The sequence below is a fragment of the Lissotriton helveticus genome, chromosome 9 (genome assembly GCF_964261635.1).
Source record: "Lissotriton helveticus chromosome 9, aLisHel1.1, whole genome shotgun sequence".
NCBI lineage: Eukaryota > Metazoa > Chordata > Amphibia > Caudata > Salamandridae > Lissotriton > Lissotriton helveticus.
In genome coordinates this window covers 1,160,248,617-1,160,273,504 of record NC_136070.1, presented here as the reverse complement: position 1 = coordinate 1,160,273,504, position 24,888 = coordinate 1,160,248,617, and the positions used below count along the sequence as shown (strand labels likewise).

General features: G+C 45.9%; 1 protein-coding gene across 1 annotated transcript in view; it reads right to left on the bottom strand.

The window, feature by feature from the left end:
- Positions 1–24,888, bottom strand: part of WNK2 (WNK lysine deficient protein kinase 2) — a 581,173-nt gene that overhangs the window by 245,302 nt on the left and 310,983 nt on the right. The window contains exons 10-11 of the mRNA XM_078661612.1: positions 13,348–13,497; positions 6,605–6,778 (exon numbers count right to left, since the gene is read on the bottom strand). Of these exons, the coding sequence (XP_078517738.1) occupies positions 6,605–6,778; positions 13,348–13,497 (324 nt within the window). The remainder of the gene's footprint in view (positions 1–6,604; positions 6,779–13,347; positions 13,498–24,888) is intronic.

Below are 24,888 nucleotides of genomic sequence, written 5' to 3'. Positions count from 1 at the left end.
AAGTAACAAAGGGAGGGCGGGAGGGGGAGTTTTGGGGACGGCCCTCCCCTCTTCCTTGCAGCTGTCGCGGGCGGTGGCAGAAGGAATCGGCAGCACCCCCAGCATTTAGATTCAGGTGCTGCGAGCGGCAAATGCAGGGGCCGCCACCGGCGGCCTAAGGCCTAGCCACGCCACAGTTCAAGGCTGGTTCTGTTGAGAGGTTTTGAGCTCCGTAAAAGTATCTATGTCCCAAAGTAAAAACAAAATGTTCGGAATCATATGTACTTGCAAGTTGCATAGATTTTCCACTTTGATCAACAGGGAGCATATTTATTTATTTAAAGAGTTTTATATAGTGCTGGCAAGCCCTGAGGGTATCTTAGCGCTTTATAAACATTTGATTATCAAGCATAGTCAAAGGCAATGTTGGATAAAAGTATGCTAAGAGAGATAATGCAGTGTAGAATTAAAAGCAGATGAGGTCATACAGATTGGGTCGGCTCTGCTTCACATTTTTGACCTCTGGATTTTTTTCTAAGTGTGAAAGTAAAATTCATCATGAGACAACATGCCACTTTGACCTGATGGCAAATGTTCCAATGTCAACAAGAGGTGATGCATGTTTTTTTCTATCTATTTTGTGTTTCCTTTGATTTTAAATTGATTGTGGATTATCCTTTAACAATTGAACTCTTTGTCCAATGTGCTTCAATTATGCTCTCTTACTTAACTCACTTAAACTTCTTTTTGATGCTACAGTTCTTTCTTTCTTACTGTATTGTTTCAGTGGTCGCTTTATTTTGCACGACAGCGAGATATTTTCTCTGAATAATGCCCGGTTGCCGAAGGCATGGCACTAAAGGTGAGCCAAGGTTATACCTGCAAAAACAACAATTGATGGACGGAATGTTGCACAATGGCAAAACATTCACCCCCAGTCACAGATCTGGGTTTAATCCATCGTTATTTTGCTCACCACACCCTGGGAACCAAAACCGGCCCTGGCAAAGTGCTCGGCCGGCCCCCCCTCCTCTCCCTGGGGGAGAGGGGGGATGCCACCAAGCTCTTTACCAGGGCCGCTTTTCCGCCGAATTTGTTACAGGGCCGATTTTGCAGCTTTGCTGCAAAAACGGCCCTGTCACAAAAACGGCCCCCACCCTTGCGGCCGACCGGGGAATTGCCCGGTGCCCGTAACGGCCAGTCCGGGCCTGACCACACCACCCCAGTTCATACATGGCCATATGCTTGACCCTGTGCCTCATGGGACCAGTCCAGCCCAAACTGCCAAGCCATGTCTTCCCTGGACCGGAATCAAGCATCCTAGGACCAAGGTTATACCTGTACAGAAAAGGGGGTGGTGATGAACAGAGTGTCTGAATTAAGCAGACCACTCTTACCCAATCCAAAGATCAGGGCTTGATCCATCACCGTTATTTATCTCACTGCCCCATCCCAGCTCAGAACCTGGCTATATGCAAATTAGTCTGTCCCTGGCCCAGTGCATCATGGGAACAGGGCAGACCAAACTACCAAGCCAATTCTTCACCAGAAAGGAGACAAGCTACCGGGGACCGGTTTCTGGCATTTCAGCCTCTTCGGCCTGGCTTGCTTGAATCCTGATGGAGCAGTGAGAAAGGGACTCATGTCTGAGTATACCCTGCCACACCTATAGTGGCCAAAAACGATACAGAAAAGGGGGTGGTGATGAACAGAGTGTCTGAATTAAGCAGACCACTCTTACCCAGTCCAAAGATCAGGGCTTGATCCATCACCGTTATTTATCTCACTGCCCCATCCCAGCTCAGAACCTGGCTATATGCAAATTAGTCTGTCCCTGGCCCAGTGCATCATGGGAACAGGGCAGACCAAACTACCAAGCCAATTCTTCACCAGAAAGGAGACAAGCTACCGGAGACGGCTGGAATGCCAGAAACCGGTCCCCGGAAGCTTGTTTCCTTCCCAGTGTAAGAATTGGCTTTTGTAGTCTGGTCTGCCCTGTTCCCATGATGCACTGGGCCAGGGACAGACTAATTTGCATACAGCCAGGTTCTGAAACTGGGATGGTGCAATGAGCTAAAAAACGGTGTTGGATCTAGCCCTGATCTCTTGACTGGGTGAGAGTACTCTGCTTAATTCAGAGACTCTGTCCATCACCACCCCTTGTTGTAAATAATTTTGTCCACCCTAAGCGTGGAAGGGTATACTCAGATGTGAGTCCCTTGCTCATTGCACCATCAGGATTCAAGCAAGCCGGGCCGAAGACGGCTGGAATGCCAGAAACCGGTCCCCGGAAGCTTGTTTCCTTCCCAGTGTAAGAATTGGCTTTTGTAGTCTGGTCTGCCCTGTTCCCATGATGCACTGGGCCAGGGACAGACTAATTTGCATACAGCCAGGTTCTGAAACTGGGATGGTGCAATGAGCTAAAAAACGGTGTTGGATCTAGCCCTGATCTCTTGACTGGGTGAGAGTACTCTGCTTAATTCAGAGACTTTGTCCATCACCACCCCTTGTTGTAAATAATTTTGTCCACCCTAAGCGTGGAAGGGTATACTCAGATGTGAGTCCCTTGCTCATTGCACCATCAGGATTCAAGCAAGCCGGGCCGAAGACGGCTGGAATGCCAGAAACCGGTCCCCGGAAGCTTGTTTCCTTCCCAGTGTAAGAATTGGCTTTTGTAGTCTGGTCTGCCCTGTTCCCATGATGCACTGGGCCAGGGACAGACTAATTTGCATACAGCCAGGTTCTGAAACTGGGATGGTGCAATGAGCTAAAAAACGGTGTTGGATCTAGCCCTGATCTCTTGACTGGGTGAGAGTACTCTGCTTAATTCAGAGACTCTGTCCATCACCACCCCTTGTTGTAAATAATTTTGTCCACCCTAAGCGTGGAAGGGTATACTCAGATGTGAGTCCCTTGCTCATTGCACCATCAGGATTCAAGCAAGCCGGGCCGAAGACGGCTGGAATGCCAGAAACCGGTCCCCGGAAGCTTGTTTCCTTCCCAGTGTAAGAATTGGCTTTTGTAGTCTGGTCTGCCCTGTTCCCATGATGCACTGGGCCAGGGACAGACTAATTTGCATACAGCCAGGTTCTGAAACTGGGATGGTGCAATGAGCTAAAAAACGGTGTTGGATCTAGCCCTGATCTCTTGACTGGGTGAGAGTACTCTGCTTAATTCAGAGACTCTGTCCATCACCACCCCTTGTTGTAAATAATTTTGTCCACCCTAAGCGTGGAAGGGTATACTCAGATGTGAGTCCCTTGCTCATTGCACCATCAGGATTCAAGCAAGCCGGGCCGAAGACGGCTCGAATGCCAGAAACCGGTCCCCGGAAGCTTGTTTCCTTCCCAGTGTAAGAATTGGCTTTTGTAGTCTGGTCTGCCCTGTTCCCATGATGCACTGGGCCAGGGACAGACTAATTTGCATACAGCCAGGTTCTGAAACTGGGATGGTGCAATGAGCTAAAAAACGGTGTTGGATCTAGCCCTGATCTCTTGACTGGGTGAGAGTACTCTGCTTAATTCAGAGACTCTGTCCATCACCACCCCTTGTTGTAAATAATTTTGTCCACCCTAAGCGTGGAAGGGTATACTCAGATGTGAGTCCCTTGCTCATTGCACCATCAGGATTCAAGCAAGCCGGGCCGAAGACGGCTGGAATGCCAGAAACCGGTCCCCGGAAGCTTGTTTCCTTCCCAGTGTAAGAATTGGCTTTTGTAGTCTGGTCTGCCCTGTTCCCATGATGCACTGGGCCAGGGACAGACTAATTTGCATACAGCCAGGTTCTGAAACTGGGATGGTGCAATGAGCTAAAAAACGGTGTTGGATCTAGCCCTGATCTCTTGACTGGGTGAGAGTACTCTGCTTAATTCAGAGACTCTGTCCATCACCACCCCTTGTTGTAAATAATTTTGTCCACCCTAAGCGTGGAAGGGTATACTCAGATGTGAGTCCCTTGCTCATTGCACCATCAGGATTCAAGCAAGCCGGGCCGAAGACGGCTGGAATGCCAGAAACCGGTCCCCGGAAGCTTGTTTCCTTCCCAGTGTAAGAATTGGCTTTTGTAGTCTGGTCTGCCCTGTTCCCATGATGCACTGGGCCAGGGACAGACTAATTTGCATACAGCCAGGTTCTGAAACTGGGATGGTGCAATGAGCTAAAAAACGGTGTTGGATCTAGCCCTGATCTCTTGACTGGGTGAGAGTACTCTGCTTAATTCAGAGACTCTGTCCATCACCACCCCTTGTTGTAAATAATTTTGTCCACCCTAAGCGTGGAAGGGTATACTCAGATGTGAGTCCCTTGCTCATTGCACCATCAGGATTCAAGCAAGCCGGGCTGAAGACGGCTGGAATGCCAGAAACCGGTCCCCGGAAGCTTGTTTCCTTCCCAGTGTAAGAATTGGCTTTTGTAGTCTGGTCTGCCCTGTTCCCATGATGCACTGGGCCAGGGACAGACTAATTTGCATACAGCCAGGTTCTGAAACTGGGATGGTGCAATGAGCTAAAAAACGGTGTTGGATCTAGCCCTGATCTCTTGACTGGGTGAGAGTACTCTGCTTAATTCAGAGACTCTGTCCATCACCACCCCTTGTTGTAAATAACAAGGTTATACCTGAGCAGACTGGACTACAGGGCATACCTGGATTATTCAAGTTTTCATAACTTCCATGGAAGACCTTTGCAGCACTTCAAGTTGCACTCTAAGATTACAACAAAGATGGCAGGTGCTCTAAAAAATGCAGAGCAAAATGGTCATTAATGTCTAATAAAAACTAATTAAAATATTAATGTTCTTCCAACGTGCTAAATAAAATCAAGTCAGGAAGCAGAACAGGAAATCTATTGACATTAGCAGAAAATTCGAACCAGGCATCACCTGATATGCCTCAGCGAATCAACAATAAGAGACTGGAAGCTTTGCTCGTGCTTCATCCTTTAGTAAAATATGCTCCTGCCTGGAGAGTTGTAATAATTGTATGTGATCTTCAACAAAAACATACATGAAGCTAATAGGAGGGTGCAAGACTTCTTGGGACTCTTTCCATGGCCTGCTGCAGCTTAAGGACGTATTGCTCTGAATACCATAATCTAAGCATTGACTGTTGTTCACAATTGATTCAAGTACACTTTGCACACTGCTTGGAAACTGTTTGGTGCTTGTTCTTCGACTTAAGACTAATTCACTGCAATTTCCTGTACAGCTAATTTGCGCATGCCAAGATTTTACTGGCTAGAACCTACGCCCACTTGAATTAATTGAGGTCCAAAGACCTTATATATATAATTAGAAGGTTCTTCATCCGGTTCAATCTCTCTTGCTTGCCTGTCAAGTACCTCTTCGAAAGGGAGGTGGTTGAGGTATTAGTAATATATAGTAGTAGTAGGAGCATGATTAAAAACGTTCGGATATAAAGTGAAGACTTCCTTTTGGGGTATGAAACGCTATTTGTAGCTTCATGAAAACAAAGTCTGACCGTAGAGAGTCTGATGAAGGATAAATGAGCCTATAAAGAACAGTCAACCTAAACACTAGAATAAGATTTAATCTATGAACAGTACAAAACCCAAAGGGCATCTGATGCAAATTTATTCTCAAGTATTATAAGAGACAAAAGAGAGCACACAGAATTTTCTTTGAGTCACTGAAAGCGTGAAAAACAAATTTATTCTACCTATTCTGTATGCTCATGATAAATTCTTTAAGAGGGCAGCAGGAGTCAAAGCGATAGAGGGACGGCAAGTAGTAGAAATATGCGCCTTGGGACACTACTGCATAAATCCCTCCTAGCATTGAAAATTATTGATCGGTCAGGAGATTTGTGCTTTTGGTTTGCAAACGTTTGCCCTTTTCATACAAAACCTCAGCTCATTTAGAATTTTAAATACCCATGATTTATTCCAGATCTGATTTAGGTGCCACTCAGTTTTCTAATTGTGTCCGTCAAGTGGCACTCAAAACACAGATCCATGTTTTTGTATGGAGCACTGAAAAAATATGACAAATGACTTATTAAACCACAAAGAAGTCTTAATGGAATGGGTTGAGCTGAAAGGCTATTTAATTCCATATAAAACTGCTATTTTAAGTCTTAGAAAGTAGTACATAACTTTCTATGTAGCGAATTCCAATGATCAAAATGAGACTGTTTTCACAAGTGAAATAGACAAGTACGCTCATCCATTTCCTATGTTAGATTCACATCAGGAAACCTGAAGTGGAAATATTTAAATCAATTTAAATTAAATCAATTTAGAGGTGGCATTCACAAGAGTAGAAATATGCTAAGAAATACATTATTAGATGTGTATGTTTTGTTATTAGTTAGTAATAGCCTCAATTGACTGGTGAAACAACCTCCCTGGAGTGGAAACGTTCTTGTGACCATGAATCAATTTGTAACATAAGCACAATGCATGCATAAATAGCACTATTTTCTACTCACCAAACTCATTAGGAGTTCTACTCCAACTCTGGACTCCCACCATAGGACCCAGCGATGCAATAAACAGAACATTTTCAGTGCAATTGTAATATAAACTACCCATGTAATCAAACAATAGGAAAACCTTAATCAAAGTATTCAGACATGGATGAATGCATTTTGTAGTCTTTCGACCTCCTACCTGAACAACATTCCCTTGGGGAAGCTGTGGCAGCGGAATGCCAGAAGCCAGCAGAGGTGCAAGTTGGGGAACAGTACTCTGAGTCTGGTACTGTGTAAACGAGTGGGAGGTTGGTGGTTGGGTGCAGCCGGGCTGTACTGCAGAACCCGGTTGCATGGGACACTGCATGGACTGCTGCGGAACCAATAAAGTAACAGAAAAAACAACAACAATTAATACATTAGATTTGTAAAGATACACTAACATGCTACGCAATAAATGCAGAGTGGAAGTCTGCCTCTACACTCTAAGCCTGCGATAGCAAGTAGTTCTTAACTGGGAATGAAGAATGAAAGTTAATAATTAAAAGCTTGTCAAGAAATCTGATCTGAGAACTCTGATCTTCATGTCCTGAAAAGTACAAGATCCTATTTAGGCTAAACTCACTTTAAATCCCAATCACTGACTCAAAACCTTCCTAATCACAATATATTTGTTCCAAGAAAATAAAATCTAATGAAGACCAAGGATCTTAAAGAGACATTGTAGACAAATTTACTAAATTAGGTCAAGCACAAAGGTTCTTTAATGTTATATGCTGAGAGCATGAGTCTTGAGAGAAATACCAAATATGTTATTGTCAATTTTCTGCCACCAAGAGTGTGTGATATTCGAATTAGCAAAGCACCTTTGCTAGAAAACTCATTGCATCCTACAGGCCACTGGAATGTACTGTGTGGGTATTTGTAATAGGTTAGATGTGAATTAGCACAGTTTGTCAAATGGAGGAGCAGATAGCATCGCTAGAATACATTAAACATCTTGGATTCGCCAATGTTAATGCTCTAATGGGGCCTTTCAACATCAAAGCTTACAATAATGGGGTGTGATACTATGTTTGCACCATTTAAAGACAGTCACTAAACTTATGAAAAAAAACATTTTATCCAGAAGACATACAGCATTATCGACCAACAGCACCCTGATAATCAGCTGACTGGATAAAATAGTTGTGAAACTTCAAAGGAACAAAAACATTGCAAGAGCTATAGATATAAATCAATTAGGGTTATATTCCTGGCTTTGAACAGGAACAGTTTTTTCAGTTATAGTGAAGAACATTGAAAGGAAAAGGGACACAGATAAGCTAACAACACTGGTGCTATTCGTCCAAGCCGCTACTTTTGGCACAATAGACCATCGCTTTTTGCAACAGACTTTGGGAGGTGGTCAGCGGTGCTAATTCGGAGGGGTCTTGAGTTGCATCTTCTGGGAGGGTCATTTCACCACAGCACAGCAGGGGGTATATCACTTCTTCCCTTCTAAGCTGGAATGTGGGCACCCCAAGGGCCTACCTTTTCTACCCACCATGCTAAACATTTATATTTGATTTTTGTTCTCTCGTATCCAGAAGTGGAGGATGAAATGCCAGTCCCCTGTGGGTGACAACAGCTAATAAAACTTGAGAGATCTTAGAACTATTACAAACCTCTGACGATTGAAGAATACTTGTATACAGCAGAGCTGTCCAGGCCTGTAAGAAGCTTTTATACGGCTGGGTCACTAATGTCATGTGACGCCTAACTCTGGTATATACAAAAAATCTTTGAAAAGAAAAGCAATGTCCTGGGACAGATTTGGAGGAGGCTCCAGCATGGGGCCATCGAGTGGCAACTACCATTATCTGCTACATAATAAATTGTCCAAAAAAACACACTAGACATTCTTTATTTTTAAGTATAAATAAAGAAGGTCTAGTGTGCTCTTTTGGACAAGTGTCAGGACAGGCCCTGGTTCAAACCTCTCTGGTTGAACCCTCCCTCTTCCTTGTGACAGTCCTCCTGAAACCTGCTACAATTAAGGTCTCTATTACAGATGTCACGTTCTTTGGAAGCCAAGGGACATTTACCAGTCAGGGGCTGACTTTAGCGCTGGTGGCGCCCAGTGCGACAATCTTTTTTGGCGCCCCCACTGATGACCTCCTCCTCGGATTCCCTCACTACCTCTGGGCAAAAGTGCAGCTCATCTCTCCATAGCTCCTCTCTTACATACATCTCATTTGTTTTAAAACACTGGTTAAAACTGGCTATACTGATAAGAAGGAATATCTACCCAAACAAACCCTTTTTAGCAACATTAAGAATAGATAATGAAAGACTGGGGGAAAAAACATAACATCTTAATCTATTTTATGCAGTTTGCATGCAGCTCTTTGACAGTTCGCTACAGTCACTGTTCTGTATTAGGGATGTATCTTATGAACTGCGGTGACAAAAGTATCTCTGTGACAAAAGCAGGCGTCCACTCAGCTATCCACCTAAAATAAAATCTGTGATCATGGCAAAACACGTTCTTTGCAGTAGGCATATTAACCCTTTGCACTAGTTTATGGCGAGTCAAAACTGCCACTGGACAAAACTCTGCTCTCTCTCTCTCTAGCAGAAACATTAATCGCAAGAATTATATTGACATTTTTATTGACGCCTGAAAGCTGGACGCACAAGGAACTCTTCCCCAGGAGTTTTTTAAATTACAAATTATTGCTAAACACTGTGCCCCCCTGAGGTCCTGTTCCCCCTTCCCCGGACAGTGCGAAGTGCGGCAGCACCCGTCGCCCCGCCTTAAACGTGGCCCTGCAACCCGTTCCAAGGACCAACCCCTACATATTTTAGCCACAAAAGTAAAGTCACACATAAGTTAAAGAACCTTGGTGTCTAGCCAGAGCAAAAATAATCAATCCGGCTGATGCAGTCATTTAAATTTTATATAATGCTCCTGCACCACACCGAGAATAGGACCATTATAAAGAAAACTCTTTAGATGACAGCGAATACAAAAATATTGCATTTGAGTGGGCATATGCGAAGGTCAGGCAAGTAAGAAATGGTATGGGTAAAATTAAAATAAAACCTAGTCTTAAGTTGATTAGATGGCTATGAAGACTGGGAAATATTGGGGTGACGCGAATCGGTATACAACCTTTACAACGCAACTTTTACCACGACCTACCATTACCACGCATTTTTTACAACGCAGGATCCATTACAACGCATACCATTACCACGCATGTATTTACAACGCAGGTACTTTTACAACGCATACCATTACAACGTAAGTATTGGTAAGTATATTATTTTATTAAAAATATTATTTGGGTTTTTTGGTAAAGGGGTATTTTTAGGGTTCAGGGTCAGTTTTCAGTTTTTGGGTAAAGGGGTATTTTTAGGGTTTAGGGTCAGTTTTCAGTTTTTGGGTAAAGGGGTATTTTTAGGGTTTAGGGTCAGTTTTCAGTTTTTGGGTAAAGGGATATTTTTAGGGTTTAGGGTCAGTTTTCAGTTTTTGGGTAAAGGGGTATTTTTAGGGTTCAGGGTCAGTTTTCAGTTTTTGGGTAAAGGGGTATTTTTAGGGTTCAGGGTCAGTTTTCAGTTTTTGGGTAAAGGGGTATTTTTAGGGTTCAGGGTCAGTTTTTAGTTTTTGGGTAAAGGGGTATTTTTAGGGTTCAGGGTCAGTTTTGGGTTTTTGGGTAAAAGGGGTATTTTTTGGGTTCAGGGTCAGTTTTGGGTTTTTGGGTAAAAGGGTACAGGGTAAAAATTAAATATAATTAAATTTAAATTACATTAAATTAAATTGATTAAATTAAATTACATTATATTAATTTTAATTAAATTAAATATTAAAAAATATTATATACTTACCAATACTTACGTTGTAATTGTATGCGTTGTAAAGGTATATGCGTTGTAAATACATGCGTGGTAATGGTATGCGTTGTAATGGATCCTGCGTTGTAAAAAATGCGTGGTAATGGTAGGCGTGGTAAAAGTATGCGTTGTAACGTCATACATCCACGCGAATCAACTAGTGGGCGTCAGTGACTAGTCTAGCTGCAGATTGCAGCATGGTCTATCAGGGCTAGTAAGAGCTGTGTCACTCTAACCAGGATAGCATTTCATAAGTGAATTCTGGAGATGGCCTAGTCTGCTGGCAATGGATAGGTACTAAATAGTAGTGAACAATTTATATATTTAACTTAAGTCTTGGTGCAACAATAGAAATATAGAACTACTAATATATTAAACAAAATACACACAAAAGTAGCAATCAATTGCAATTTGTACTGTTAATGTTTGTTCTGTAAGTCTCTGAAATGTTCATGAGGTCTGTGCATCAACCGGAATATTTGTCTAAAATATATGTTGCAATGAGAGACAAAAGAAATAAACATTGTTGATGAAGAGTGGGGTTAATCAGTGCACCTCACTTCTCATCCCATCATTGCGAAAGTACAGTTTCTCTTTTCTCGTCCTTGGGCAGAGTCAAACTGTGCCTTAACGTACCGCAACGCCTCTGCTTTCTCTCAGAGGGATAAAAGACATGTAGGGCTTTCTTCACCGAAAGATTGACCCAGCTCATCTCTTAGAGTTTCCATACATTTTACATATTGTGTGCATTACTGCACAGATTCAAGAGTGAGATGTTAAAGACCTACTTCAATCAATCAATCAATCAATCAATCAATCAAGGGATTTGTAAAGCGTACTACTTACCCGCTAGGGTCTCAAGGTGCTGGGGGGGGGGGGGGGGGGAATGGGCTGCAGCTAGTGGTCGAAGAGCCAGGTCTTGAGCAGTCTTCTGAAGGCCAGGAGGTCTGTGGTCCGTCCTAGGCGGAGGGGGAGGGCGTTCCAGGTCTTGGCTGCACGGTGGGAGAAGGATCTGCCCCCGGAAGTGGGTCTGTGGATGCGTGGGACGATGGCCAGGGACAGGTCGGCGGAGCGGAGTTTCCTGTTGGGTGCGTAGAAGGAGAGTCTGTTGTTGAGATAGGCTGGGTCAGTCTTGTGGAGTGCTTTGTGTGCGTGGATCATGAGTTTGAATGTGATTCTTTTGTCGACGGGGAGCCGGTGTGGGTCTCTCAGGTGTGGGGTGATGTGGTCCCGGCGTGGGATGTCTAGGATCAGGCGTGCGGAGGCGTTCTGGATTCTTTGGAGCCTTTACCCCTTACAACCGGGCCCTATTCTAGCTAGTGCGAGGCAAGGAAGGGATCAATATAATTATAGAACAGTCTGCTTCTCTGAACGCAGAATGCAGCCAGGAACTCTGAATATAAGGTAGAAGATTGTGAAACGCAGAAAGAAGAGCCGTCAACTACAATTCAGAAAGAAGTGGATAAAGATGGAACTACACCTACTGCTCCTGTGATGCAGAATAAAAATAACCATCCAACTGCTAGAATGAAAGAGTATTACGAATTAACAGAGGATCCAAATATTTGGAAATTTGGGATTTTTGAGCAGATGACCTAGCAGGTCATACGCCTTAAAAGAATGGCATCCTTTAAAACAAGTATTGCGGAAGCCAGTAGGCCTTGCATTAATGTGGTAAACCACGTACACTCAGGCATGCAAAAAGACTATCTGTAGTTTATCTCTCGGCAACATCTCTTTCTCTACATCCCACACCTTTGTCCTGAATGTTCTGCTGAGCTTCAGGTGCTCTAAATTGCACACAGATAACGTGCCCAGTCTGCATTAGCAGCTAGGCGCGTGCTAGTATATCAACACTAGACCTACAGGCCTTGCTTGTTCTGTGCCAGAAGTTCTCCAGCATTTTTCCATTTTCAGTTGATTTTGCATATTCCTAACACTAACCCCCACACTGCAAATCTAGTGGGGGCACCTCTGTTCTACTTTAAAGCAAGAAATATCCCTAGCAAGGTCTCTACATACTGCAGTCTTGATGGCAGTTCCCTCAACCTGGGCAGGCCCTTGTTGTTTTGGGGTGCAGCAGCCCTCAGTGGCAGCTAATAGGAGGGAATTAACTCCCTCCCCCCCACCTTTGATCAAGGTGGGGTGCGAGCGAGATTAGGTTCCTGGCCTGTTACGCCATGAGGTGGGAAGGGTCGGGTCTAAAGGCCTTATTTTATTCGGTCTACGGCCTGTCATTCTCTCATGATTCATGCAGTGTCAGCTTTGCCGCCTTTTTACTTACGCTTTTCGTGCGAACATTGAGATTAGTGTCTTGTGAACAGATTTTTGTTACCAATAGGAGGAAAAGCCTTCTGGGTGTCCAATGCGCACGCACAGCATGTTGGGCATGCATTCTTGAGTCCTACTGTTTGCATTCCCATCAGGCGTTTGCAAACATGTTAGAAAACATACTCTGGCATGTCTACTGGATAATCATTTTCCCTTCCATTTCCAAAATGACAAAAAACAGATTTTCACCAAGCCAAGAAAAGGCACATGATGATGACCAAAAGGCTGTTGTGCTATTAAAAATGTGGTGACCATCCATTCAGCAGTCTCAGAGTTGCATGCATAAATACATCGCCTATGGGAAATCCAATTGTAAAGGGTGGTGAAAAACAATTTTGGTATCCACTTATAACTTTTGGCCAGTTTACCGATCGGCATCCAATTTTTCATGTTATAAGATATTCTCCTGGACGTTTTTCGCCAAGATTGGTGCAAAGTGGTCAGAGGGAGGCCAACCAACTGAGTTCCTATGGAGTGAGGCATCAACCTTAACTACAGAGCTATGACCAGGGCCTCTACCGTCCCTGTTGAAAATAGGGCAAAATGGCATAGCTTTGTCATGCAAGTCGCTCAATGATATCTGACAATAATAGATGGTTTGAAAATCAGAAAAGTTACCACAATTCAGGTAAGCCTCACCAAATGCAAAATCGTCAGAAAATTCTACTATGGTTGAGTATCAATAGGTTAGAAAGTAAGTTAGAAAATGTTACTTGAAAGTCCTGTCCTCACCTGGCTGTTAAAGAGAGATTGAGGCTGACCATACTGCATGGAAGTAACTGCAGGTGGGGGCACTGCTGGTAAAGTCACTGTAGGCTCTTGGTAATGCTGCTGTGTTGGCTGTGGGGTGATGGAAACTGAAGTCGTGACCAATCCGAGACCCTGCTAAGGATGACAAACACACGCTTCAATATTTTCAGTACTGGTTACACATGCCCTTACAGATAAAAGACACAGATAGGAGGGTAAGCAAAGGGATCATCAGGTGCACAGGGAGAGTTGGTACCATGGTCGGTCTACTTTTATAAACCAAAGATATTACAAAGCGGCTAAAAGGCTCAGTGGTAAAAGTTACATCTTTGAAGCTGAGAAATCCGGTGGAGTATTCCAATGAATTCCTAGTTAAAGTCAATATTTTAAAATTAAACTCAGACAACTTGTAGGGAAAGGCTCTCTAAGCTTCCCAGATTTGTTTGGAATGTTTATTATGTTTCATAAGAGGACATGCACTAGTTTCCTTTGCTTTTAGTAACTTTGGCCACCAGCCAGTGTACATCTCTTTGGTATGAGTATCTCCGTAGCAGCCTCCTGTTGCCTCTACAGGGACTTGGAAGCTTGCTATGATCCTGCTTTTACACTCATTTATGTGTTGATAAGACACGTCTTTGTGAAAATTTATAATTTGGTAAGATATCTTTTGCACAATGCCTAAACATTTAGCGTTGAATAAATGTGATTAAAAATATTTTAAAAATCAAGTGAAGTAACTCGTTCATCAACAATTCATAGCTATTAAGATGTAGGGGTACAAAAAGGGGTGGTGATGGACGGAGCATCTGAACCAATCAAACACTCACACCAAGTCAACAGATCTGGGTTTAATCCATCACCGTTCTTTAGCCCACTCTGCCACCCCAGTTCAGACATGGCCATATGCAAATCAGTCTGACCCTGTGCCTCATGGGAACAGTCCAGTCCGAACTGCCAAGCCATGCCTTCCCTGGTCCTAGGAAGCTGGCCATGTCTGAACTGGGGTGGCAGAGTGAGCTAAAGAATGGTGATGGATTAAACCCAGATCTGTTGACTGTGTTTGATTGGTTCAGATGCTCTGTCCATCACCACCCCCTTTTGTACCGCTTTATTAAGATATAGGGCTTTCTTTATCCCTTGGTGGCGGTCATTGACTTCTGCCAACTTGGTGGAGGCAACCCACCAAGTTTAGAGACCCCCCCTAACAGTCTAGCAGGAATCCCACATCTACAAAGGGAGGTTCCTTCCACCACAACAGTAAAAATGCCCACTTGACAAACTTGGGAGTTTGCTTTTTCTCTGAACCAAATGTATATGGCCTACATGAGCAAGGAGATGTATCCCTGCACTTGGGGGACATCTAACATTTTTCCTGCCCCTTTTTTTCCATGCCTCGCATTGCAGGCACAGAAAATAAGACATGGTCATCCAGCCCTCAATAATGCAGCATGACCATCACAACCCAGCGGTCCCGTGGCAGACGGACTTCCATGTCACGGGTTCCCGCTGACAAAGACAGTAAACCAGCTGTCCTCCCAGCCTACCAAACCCGCAGAGCCTCCACTATGTTCCTCCCGCACTGCAAAACCCTTTATAAGGGACTTGGTTCCACTAGCTGTCACCAATGGATCACAAGAGCAATTGATGGCATTCCTCCACTACAAAAAACAAAGGTTATGCACCACAAGACCACTAATGAAGCTTGGTATTTTAATTGAGTTTGTTCTCCTTTGTAATGCTTTCAAAGTCCCTGACCCCACCGATACTAGAGCTTGTCCATCTATACTCTCCATCAAATATTACTTGTTAAATCTATACACTTTTTAGGGCTCGGCCTACGTCACCCCTGCGTCAGCAGGGGGGCGGAGCTCGGAGCCGTATTGTTAAGGGGTTCTGAATCGTGCAGGAAAAATTCCTCAGTGTGCAAGATTTTTAGTACTTTACTTTTACCATCTGCATGGTAATTGGTCCTCGCGGTGCCGTGTTTGTAGTAGGCTCAACGCAATAGGCCATATATATTTCACGTTGGGCATTTCCTGCATTTTGTGTGCGGTTACGAGCACGGCAGTCCATAAATTTCAATTAGGAGCGGTCAGGGGGCCGTGGTAATGGAATCCAGATGGTCGGGGCGCGTTCACCAGTCTGCAGTGAGTGGCGCGCGTTCGTGCTTGTTCTGTGTTCTCCTTCTACCAAAGACATTACTCACTTTTCCTCTTTTCTTGCAGATCTTTTTTTCTTTACTGACTACAGCTGTGTTTATATAGACGGTGGCTTCAGTTGTGCAGCAGGTGCAGTGGCACCAGTGTGGCATAGCAGGTGCAGTGGCACCAGTGTGGTGTAAGTATCTTTGGTGGAGCAGGTGCAGTGTTACCAGTGTGGCGTAGCTACCATTGGTGGAGCAGGTGCTGTGGTACCAGTTTAGTGCAGCAGGTGCAGTGGTACCAGTGTGTGGTAGCTACCATAGGTGGAGCAGTTGCAGTGGTAGTGTTGCTTAGCTATGATTGTGCAGCAGGTGCAGTGGCACCAGTGTGTGGTAGATGGCGTTGTGTAGCAGGTGTAGTGTTATCAGTGTTACTTAGCTATGATTGTGCAGCAGGTGCAGTGGCACCAGTGTGGCGTAGCGATCATTGGTGCAGCATGTGCAGTGGTACCGGTGTGGTGTAAGTATCTTTGGTGGAGCAGGTGCAGTGTTACCAGTGTGGCGTAGGCGTAGCTACCATTGGTGGAGCAGGTGCAGTGGTACCAGTTTAGTGCAGCATGTGCAGTGGTACCGGTGAGTGGTAGCTACCATTGGTGGAGCAGGTGAAGTGGTAGTGTTGCTTAGCTATGATTGTGCAGCAGGTGCAGTGGCACCAGTGTGTGGCGTAGTTACCATTCGTGGAGCAGGTGAGGAGTTATCAGTGTTACTTCGCTATTATTGCGCAGCAGGTGTAGTACCACCAGTGTGGCGTAGCTACCATTGTGCAGCAGGCGCAGTGGCACCAGTGTGGCATAGCTATCATTGGTGCAGCATGTGCAGTGGCACCAGTGTGGCATAGGTACAATTGTGCAGCAGGTGCTGTTGCACCAGTGTGGCATAGCTACCATTGTGAAGCAGGTGCTGTTGCACCAGTGTGGCATAGCTACCCTTGTGCAGGAGGTGCAGTGGCACTACTGTGGCATAGCTACCATTGTGCAGCAGGTGCAGGGGCACCAGTGTGGTGTACGTATATTTGGTGGAGCAGGTGCAGTGGTACCAGTGTGGCGTAGGCGTAGCTACCATTGGTGGAGCAGGTGCTGTGGTACCAGTTTAGTGCAGCAGGTGCAGTGGTACCAGTGTGTGGTAGCTACCATAGGTGGAGCAGTTGCAGTGGTAGTGTTGCTTAGCTATGATTGTGCAGCAGGTGCAGTGGCACCAGTGTTTGGTAGATGGTGTGTAGCAGGTGTAGTGTTATCAGTGTTACTTAGCTATGATTGTGCAGCAGGTGCAGTGGCACCAGTGTGGTGTAAGTATCTTTGGTGGAGCAGGTGGAGTGGTACCAGCACTGGCACCAGTGTGGTATAGCTATCATTACTGGAGCAGGTGCAGTGGCGCCAGTGTAGCGTAGCTACCTTTGTGCAGCAGGTGCAGTGGCACCAGTGTGGCATAGCTACAATTGTGCAGCAGGTGCAGTGGCACCAGTGTAGCGTAGCTACCTTTGTGCAGCAGGTGCAGTGGCACCACTGTGGCATAGCTACCATTGTGCAGCAGGTGCAGTGGCACCAGTGTGGTGTAAGTATCTTTGGTGGAGCAGGTGCAGTGTTACCAGTGTGGCGTAGGCGTAGCTACCATTGGTGAAGCAGGTGCTGTGGTACCAGTTTAGTGCAGCAGGTGCAGTGGTACCAGTGTGTGGTAGCTACTATTGGTGAGCAGGTGCAGTGGTAGTGTTGCTTAGCTATGATTGTGCATGCATAGCTAAACGTGTGCAGCAGGTGCAGTTGCACTAGTGTGACATAGTTACCCTTGTGCAGGAGGTGCAGTGGCACCACTGTGGCATAGCTACCATTGTGCAGCAGGTGCAGTGGCACCACTGTGGTGTAAGTATCTTTGTTGGAGCAGGTGCAGTGTTACCAGTGTGGCGTAGGCGTAGCTACCATTGGTGGAGCAGGTGCTGTGGTACCAGTTTAGTGCAGCAGGTGCAGTGGTACCAGTGTGTGGTAGCTACCATTGGTGGAGCAGGTGCAGTGGTAGTGTTGCTTAGCTATGATTGTCCAGCAGGTGCAGTGGCACCAGTGTGGCATAGCTACACTTGTGCAGCAGGTGCAGTTGCACCAGTGTGGCATAGCTACCCTTGTGCAAGAGGTGCAGTGGCACCAGTGTGGCATAGCTACACTTGTGCAGCAGGTGCAGTTGCACCAGTGTGGCATAGCTACACTTGTGCAGGGGGTGCAGTGGCACCACTGTGGCATAGCTACCATTGTGCAGCAGGTGCAGTGGCACCAGTGTGGCATAGCTACCCTTGTGCAGGAGGTGCAGTGGCACCACTGTGGCATAGCTACCATTGTGCAGCAAGTGCATTGGCACCAGTGTGGTGTAAGTATATTTGGTGGAGCAGGTGCAGTGGTACCAGTGTGGCGTAGGCGTAGCTACCATTGGTGGAGCAGGTGCTGTTGTACCAGTTTAGTGCAGCAGGTGCAGTGGTACCAGTGTGTGGTAGCTACCATAGGTGGAGCAGTTGCAGTGGTAGTGTTGCTTAGCTATGATTGTGCAGCAGGTGCAGTGACACCAGTGTGTGGTAGATGGTGTGTAGCAGGTGTAGTGTTATCAGTGTTACTTAGCTATGATTGTGCAGCAGGTGCAGTGGCACCAGTGTGGCGTAGCTATCATTGGTGCATCATGTGCAGTGGTACCGGTGAGTGGTAACTACCATTGGTGGAGCAGGTGCAGTGGTAGTGTTGCTTAGCTATGATTGTACAGCAGGTGCAGTGGCACCAGTGTGTGGTGTAGTTACCATTCATGGAGCAGGTGAGGTGTTATCAGTGTTACTTAGCTATGATTGGGGACCAATGATATGATTGCTTGGCTATGATATGGGGACCAACTCCAACTCCGGTATCGGAACTGAAAAATTTGGGAGTTTGGCTGGATGCTGGTCTTACCTTTGTGGGCCACACTAAGAAAACAGCAGCGTGCTGTTTTGGCCTCCTTAAGGGCTTAAGACCTGCCCTTACATTTTTTGATGCCCCAACCAGGCAGCTGGTAATCCAGGCCACTGTCATCTCCCGCCTGGACTATGCCAGCTCTCTCCTGGTGGGGGCTAACCTGACAGAAATTACCCGCTTACAACGGGTACAAAATGCTGCGGCTAGAGCAATTGTTGGCCTGCCCAGATTTTGTCCTGTGTCAAATGTCCTCCGCTCCCTGCACTGACTTCCAGTGAGGAAGCAAATTCATTTTAATGTCCTTGGTTTGACCTTTAAAATTCTGAAAGGTATAGGCCCCCCAAATCATGTCGAATTTCCTGTCCATTTACGTACCTACACGCACCCTCCGTTCTCAAGGCCAGGCTCTTGCTGTGGTCCCTAGATTCAGGCTCTGCAGGGCGGGTGGACGCTCTTTTAGTGTTAAAGCTGCAACCATCTGGAATTCCCTTCCGGCTGAAATCCGCCTGCTGGAGGAACTTATGCTTTTCCGGAAAGCTATTAAAACTCTCTTATTTTAGTATTTCTTCTTAGTGGTCTTACCTGTTTAGTTCCTGTTATGTTATGTCCTACCTTGTCACTGCGCCAGGACGCTCCGCTGGAGCAGCTGTGCGCATAACAAATATCAATAACATAACATAACATAACATTGCGCAGCAGGTGTAGTACTACCAGTGTGGCGTAGCTACCATTGTGCAGCAGGTGCAGTGGCACCAGTGTGGCATAGCTACAATTGTGCAGCAGGTGCTGTTGCACCAGTGTGGTATAGCTACCCTTGTGCAGGAGGTGCAGTGGCACCACTGTGGCATAGCTACCATTGTGCAGCAGGTGCAGTGGCACCAGTGTGGTGTAAGTATCTTTGGTGGAGCAGGTGGAGTGGTACCAGCACTGGCACCAGTGTGGTATAGCTATCATTACTGGAGCAGGTGCAGTGGCACCAGTGTAGCGTAGCTACCATTGTGCAGCAGGTGCAGTGGCACTAGTGTGGTATAGTTATCATTAGTGGAGCAGGTGCAGTGGGAACAGTGTGGTATAGCTATCATTAGTGCAGCAGGTGCAGTGGCCCCAGTGTGGCGTAGCAGAAGCAGGGGGCAACAGTGCGGTGTAGGTACCATTGTTCAGCAGGGGCAGTGGCACCAGTGTGGTGTAGGTACCATTGCTGCAGTAGGTGCAGTGGCACCAGTGTGGTGTAGGTACCATTGCTGCAGCAGGTGCAGTGGTACCAGTGTGTGGTAGATACCATAGATGGAGCAGGTGCAGTGGTAGTGTTGCTTAGCTATTATTGTGCAGCAGGTGCAGTGGCACCAGTGTGTGGTAGATGGCGTTGTGTAGCAGGTGTAGTGTTATCAGTGTTACTTAGCTATGATTGTGCAGCAGGTGCAGTGGCACCAGTGTGGCATAGCTATCATTGGTGCAGCATGTGCAGTGGTACCGGTGAGTGGTAGCTACCATTGGTGGAGCTGGTGCAGTGGTAGTGTTGCTTAGCTATGATTGTGCAGCAGGTGCAGTGGCACCAGTGTGTGGCGTAGTTACCATTCGTGGAGCAGGTGAGGTGTTCAGTGTTACTTAGCTATGATTGCGCAGCAGGTGTAGTACCACCAGTGTGGCGTAGCTACCATTGTGCAGCAGGTGCAGTGGCACCAGTGTGGCATAGTTACAATTGTGCAGCAGGTGCTGTTGCACCAGTGTGGCATAGCTACCCTTTTGCAGGAGGTGCAGTGGCACCACTGTGGCATAGCTACCATTGTGCAGCAGGTGCAGTGGCACCAGTGTGGTGTAAGTATCTTTGGTGGAGCAGGTGGAGTGGTACCAGCACTGGCACCAGTGTGGTAGCTATCATTACTGGAGCAGGTGCAGTGGCACCAGTGTAGCGTAGCTACCATTGTGCAGCAGGTGCAGTGGCACTAGTGTGGTATAGTTATCATTAGTGGAGCAGGTTCAGTGGCACCAGTGTGGTATAGCTATCATTAGTGCAGCAGGTGCAGTGGCACCAGTGTGGCATAGCAGGTGCAACAGTGCGGTGTAGGTACCATTGTTCAGCAGGTGCAGTGGCACCAGTGTGGTGTAGGTACCATTGCTGCAGTAGGTGCAGTGGCACCAGTGTGGCGAAGTTACCATTGCTGCAGCAGGTGCAGTGGCAGCAGTGTGGTGTAGCTATCATTGTTGCAGCAGGTACAGTGGCACCAGTGTGGCGTAGCTACCATTGCTGCAAGAGGTGCAGTGGCACCAGTGCGCCACATTGGTGTAACACACTCACTACCACACACTCACCCCCACAGACTCACCACCACACACTCACCACTACACACACAACCACACACACAACAACACACCACCAGCCGTCAGTGCACGCTTTCACCAGGGCCAAACACCACCAGCCATCAATGCACGCTTTCACGAACCACAAACACCACCAGGCGTACAACACCAGCCGTCAGTGCATTCTTTTACAAGGCGCACTCACCAGCAACCGTCAGTGCACGCTTTCACCAAACACACACACCATCAGCCATCTGTGCACGCTTTTACCAACCACACACCCAGCAGCCGTCAGTGCACTTTTCCACCAGGCACACACACCACCAGCCATCAGTGCACAATTTCTACAGGCAGTCACACACACCACCAGCCATCAGTGCATGCATCAATTGTTAACGCATCCACAATTAACGATTGTAGCAATCTCAGTATGGTACACTTTACTTTTAAATATATTCATGTAAAGCACATCATGCCACCATTGCTACAATTCCAATCTAACCCACATAATTGTGGAGTGGTGTGGCTCACTGGTTAGAGGCGGCAGACCCGGAAGCAGAGGACGGCCTGGGACCAGGGTTCAATTCCCGACGCGGCAGGGTCGTGGACCAGGTTCAGCGGACTCGATTATTCTCGCTTCGGTGCCTACTCTAACCAGGGATCACACTCGCAACTCTGGGCATTAGCTTTCCTCATCTCCACAACGGCCCCCCACATACACCGGGGATGCCTGGTTTCACCTTGGAGATACCCAGCAGGGATCATCTCACAGGGAAAGCCAGGACGGGTTCCCCAGTGGTCTACAGCGCTGGGACGCCCCATTGCTGGGGTAGCCATGCGCTTTACAAGACAACATAACATAACATAATTCCACTACACACCACATGCACACACTCCATAACACATGGCAAATAGACATTGCCATTTACAATGCCATTAGCTCAAACTCAAATAAATCCGAGCCCGATTGCATTTCCAATGCTTGTTTACAAGGGTTTTTATAAAGTTCTCTTGGACTAAATGGAATTCTGATCTGCTGTCTTGTTCAACATCCAGACTCACCAATTTTGCACCTATATCGGAACAGTTTATGGAGGTCAAATTACCTGGAATAAAGACTGCCACTCAACTTGATCCACCAAAGTGCTTGAAATTAGTGCACTTAAATTGGCTGATTTATGTGATTAGCCTCTCAGAAGAGTGATAGTACCAAAGACTTGGAAGGTGGGGGGTGGGCAAGAGTTACCCATTGCTAATTAAATGCCTATCTCATGGTCATTTCTATTGGTCCATCTCACTCCTACTTGCTACTAATTTGCAACAGTGCAGTGAATTTCCAGCTACCTAAATTAGAGCAATTGCTACAAGCTCCTGAACCCAGCCACAAATTCAAACATGGAAATGAACATACCCTAAAAGCAGCAGTGCGTGATTTACAAAACACATTAGGCGCAGTTGTGGTGTCAATCATGATCCTTTTGGACCTCTAGACACCGTTGCTCATTCCATCTTAATCCAGTGGGTAGGTGAAATGCGAATATGAGAGAAGTATCTTGTTGGATGAACTCACTCAATTTCACTGGGCCTCAATACACTCCAACACGAATAAGGGCATTATATAACACATCTCTACACTCACACCTTTGTCGACCTATATGAAACCCCAAGTATCGCCAATTCAAACTTTTGTTTTTATTGTTTAAGTGTTGTTAGGTTTTGCGAATGATCATTGCTTACCAGGAGTTGGCTTTGTTGCCACTCATTTGCTAGCTTCATATTTTCATGACTTGCCCTTCATTTCTTTCAGTTGTCCTTTACCTTGAGCACAACCTTTTTACTATCCTTTTGATTGGCTACCTTGTACCTTTCTATTGCTCACTTTTAAGGAACTACTTTTTAGGTCTCGCCTACCCAGCGCACATGCGCTGCATAGGAAAAATACCTTTAGTAATGGATTCTGTCTTTAAGTCAAAAACGTGCACGCATTGCATTGCTTTGAATGCAACGCGTGCACGTTTGGTGATTCCCTTGCGGGAGCGAGCTTTAACATATGGTTCCTGCTCGCTCCCGCAAGGGAAACAGCCGCAGGCCCCCTCCTCTCTCCCCTCCACCTGCTGCCTCCTCCATCCTCTTCAATCTCGTTTTTTTAAAACTTTCAGCGTGAGGCACGCGCTGGTTCTTTTTGCATCCATTTCACAGGGAAGCAACTAAATGAAAGAAGGAAAGCGAAGTTGTGAACCGTTTCTTCAAGTCACGGTTTTCAGTGAGTGAGGTGTTTACTCAAATCCCAGGTGGCACTGTGGTGGTGGTCTATTTATCTCACAGGAATTAGGACCCAAAGCACCGGTGCGGTAGTTGCCACTTGCCACCTAGCCGGCGAATGCGTACATGACACTCTTCAGGGAAAAGTTGACAACATACTTCATCGCTGCAGTCCACGCATACGTCAGAAACAGAAATGCCAATCACTGCCCTGCAGCGACCCTTCCCCCGCCCGTACAAGGTACTAGAGGCTGCACGTGCAAGTGTAGACTCCAGGCTGCGCAGACTGCAGAGCGCCAGGCTGTGCTCAGATGCTTGACTGTTTATATGTAACCTTCCCGGAGCCCGCTTCGAGGAAGTGCCCAGAGGCGGCCATTCGTCTGGTGCGATTCAAAAACCTTAAATAAATAAGCAGGCTAAAAATATTAGGTATTCTTCTCAAATGCTGTTTGAATCTGTGTTCAGAATCCTCTGAGGCCTGTTTCATGATATTAACATCAATCTAGCTTAGTATGTAGGCATGCGCCATATTGCATCATGCCGTAAGTGTACAGATTAAAAACTTGTAATGTTAAAGCACACACTAAGAAGCGCTTGGGTAAGGCTGCATAATTAAACTTTGAATTATTACAACAGTCTAGCAAACACGCCTTTGCACGGTTATACTGCTTGCATGATGTGTAATTGAGTCAGAAGGCATTGTTGCCAGTTTTGCCTGTTTGCAAAAGTAGGTGAAGCAGATCTTGAAACAAATGCAAAAATATGACACTTAATACTCAGGCAGCAACAACAATCTCTGTCAGGTTGATACACAAGCAAACCCCATACTAAACTGTTCTTAACCCTCTTGTAGCTTGGCACAAAGCAGTCAGGTTTAACTTAGCGGCAATGTGGAAAGTATTTATGTAGCACTTGAAACAGTCACCCAGTGAAGACACTACGCCAAAAAAATCCCACAACAGCTCAGAACAAGCATTGGCATAGCCAATAGGGCTCACCTTTGGGACCTTATAAGTGTTTAGCCATGCAACAGTTGTTGTTGCACCAAGGATATTGTGCTGCATAACTAAATACTTATAAGGTCCCTAAAGCGAGACCTATTGCCTATGCCAATGCTTGTTTTCTTTGGTTAAGCACTTCATGAGGATGCATATGTTTTTGTGCTCCCACTACTGTACACTTCTTTCTTGTGCTCTGTGCTGCTCGCTCTCTCTTGTGTGCTTCTTCCCTGATCCTTCATGTTCCTCTACCTTTCAAGAGCTTCTCACCCACCCCTGAGCTGGACTTTCATGTGTGCTGCTTTTCACTTCCCCACCTATTTTTTTTCTATTTAATTTTATCACCCACTCCTGTCACTTTCCTCACCCGTTCCTTGACTGCAGGCCCAGCCACATGGATGGATATAAACATATATATACATATACATATGTGACTATGATATGTTCATATAATTTATAATGCGCATGAATCACCCCGGAAGGGGTATCTCAGCGCTACAGTGCACCATAGACAAGTAGCATTAGTATCTGGAAAATCTCAGTTTTGGTATGTTTTCTAAAATGAAAGTGGTCTGTGCACTTCCGTAGATGGGAGGGTAGCTGATTCCAATATAAAAGGGTTAGATAAGAGAAAGCATTCCCCTCTGGAGCGTGTTTTTCGAATGTGGGGCATAGTGAGAAGAGATTTCAATCTGGACCGCAAAGGTCTGCTCGGCCGGTATGGAATAAGTTTCTCTGTCAGGTATCTGGGTCTCTGCCATTCAGTGCTGTATGCACTATGCAACAGATCTTGAATATATACATACACACTTTTTAGGAAGGCCAAAGCGCAAATCGTTCCTGC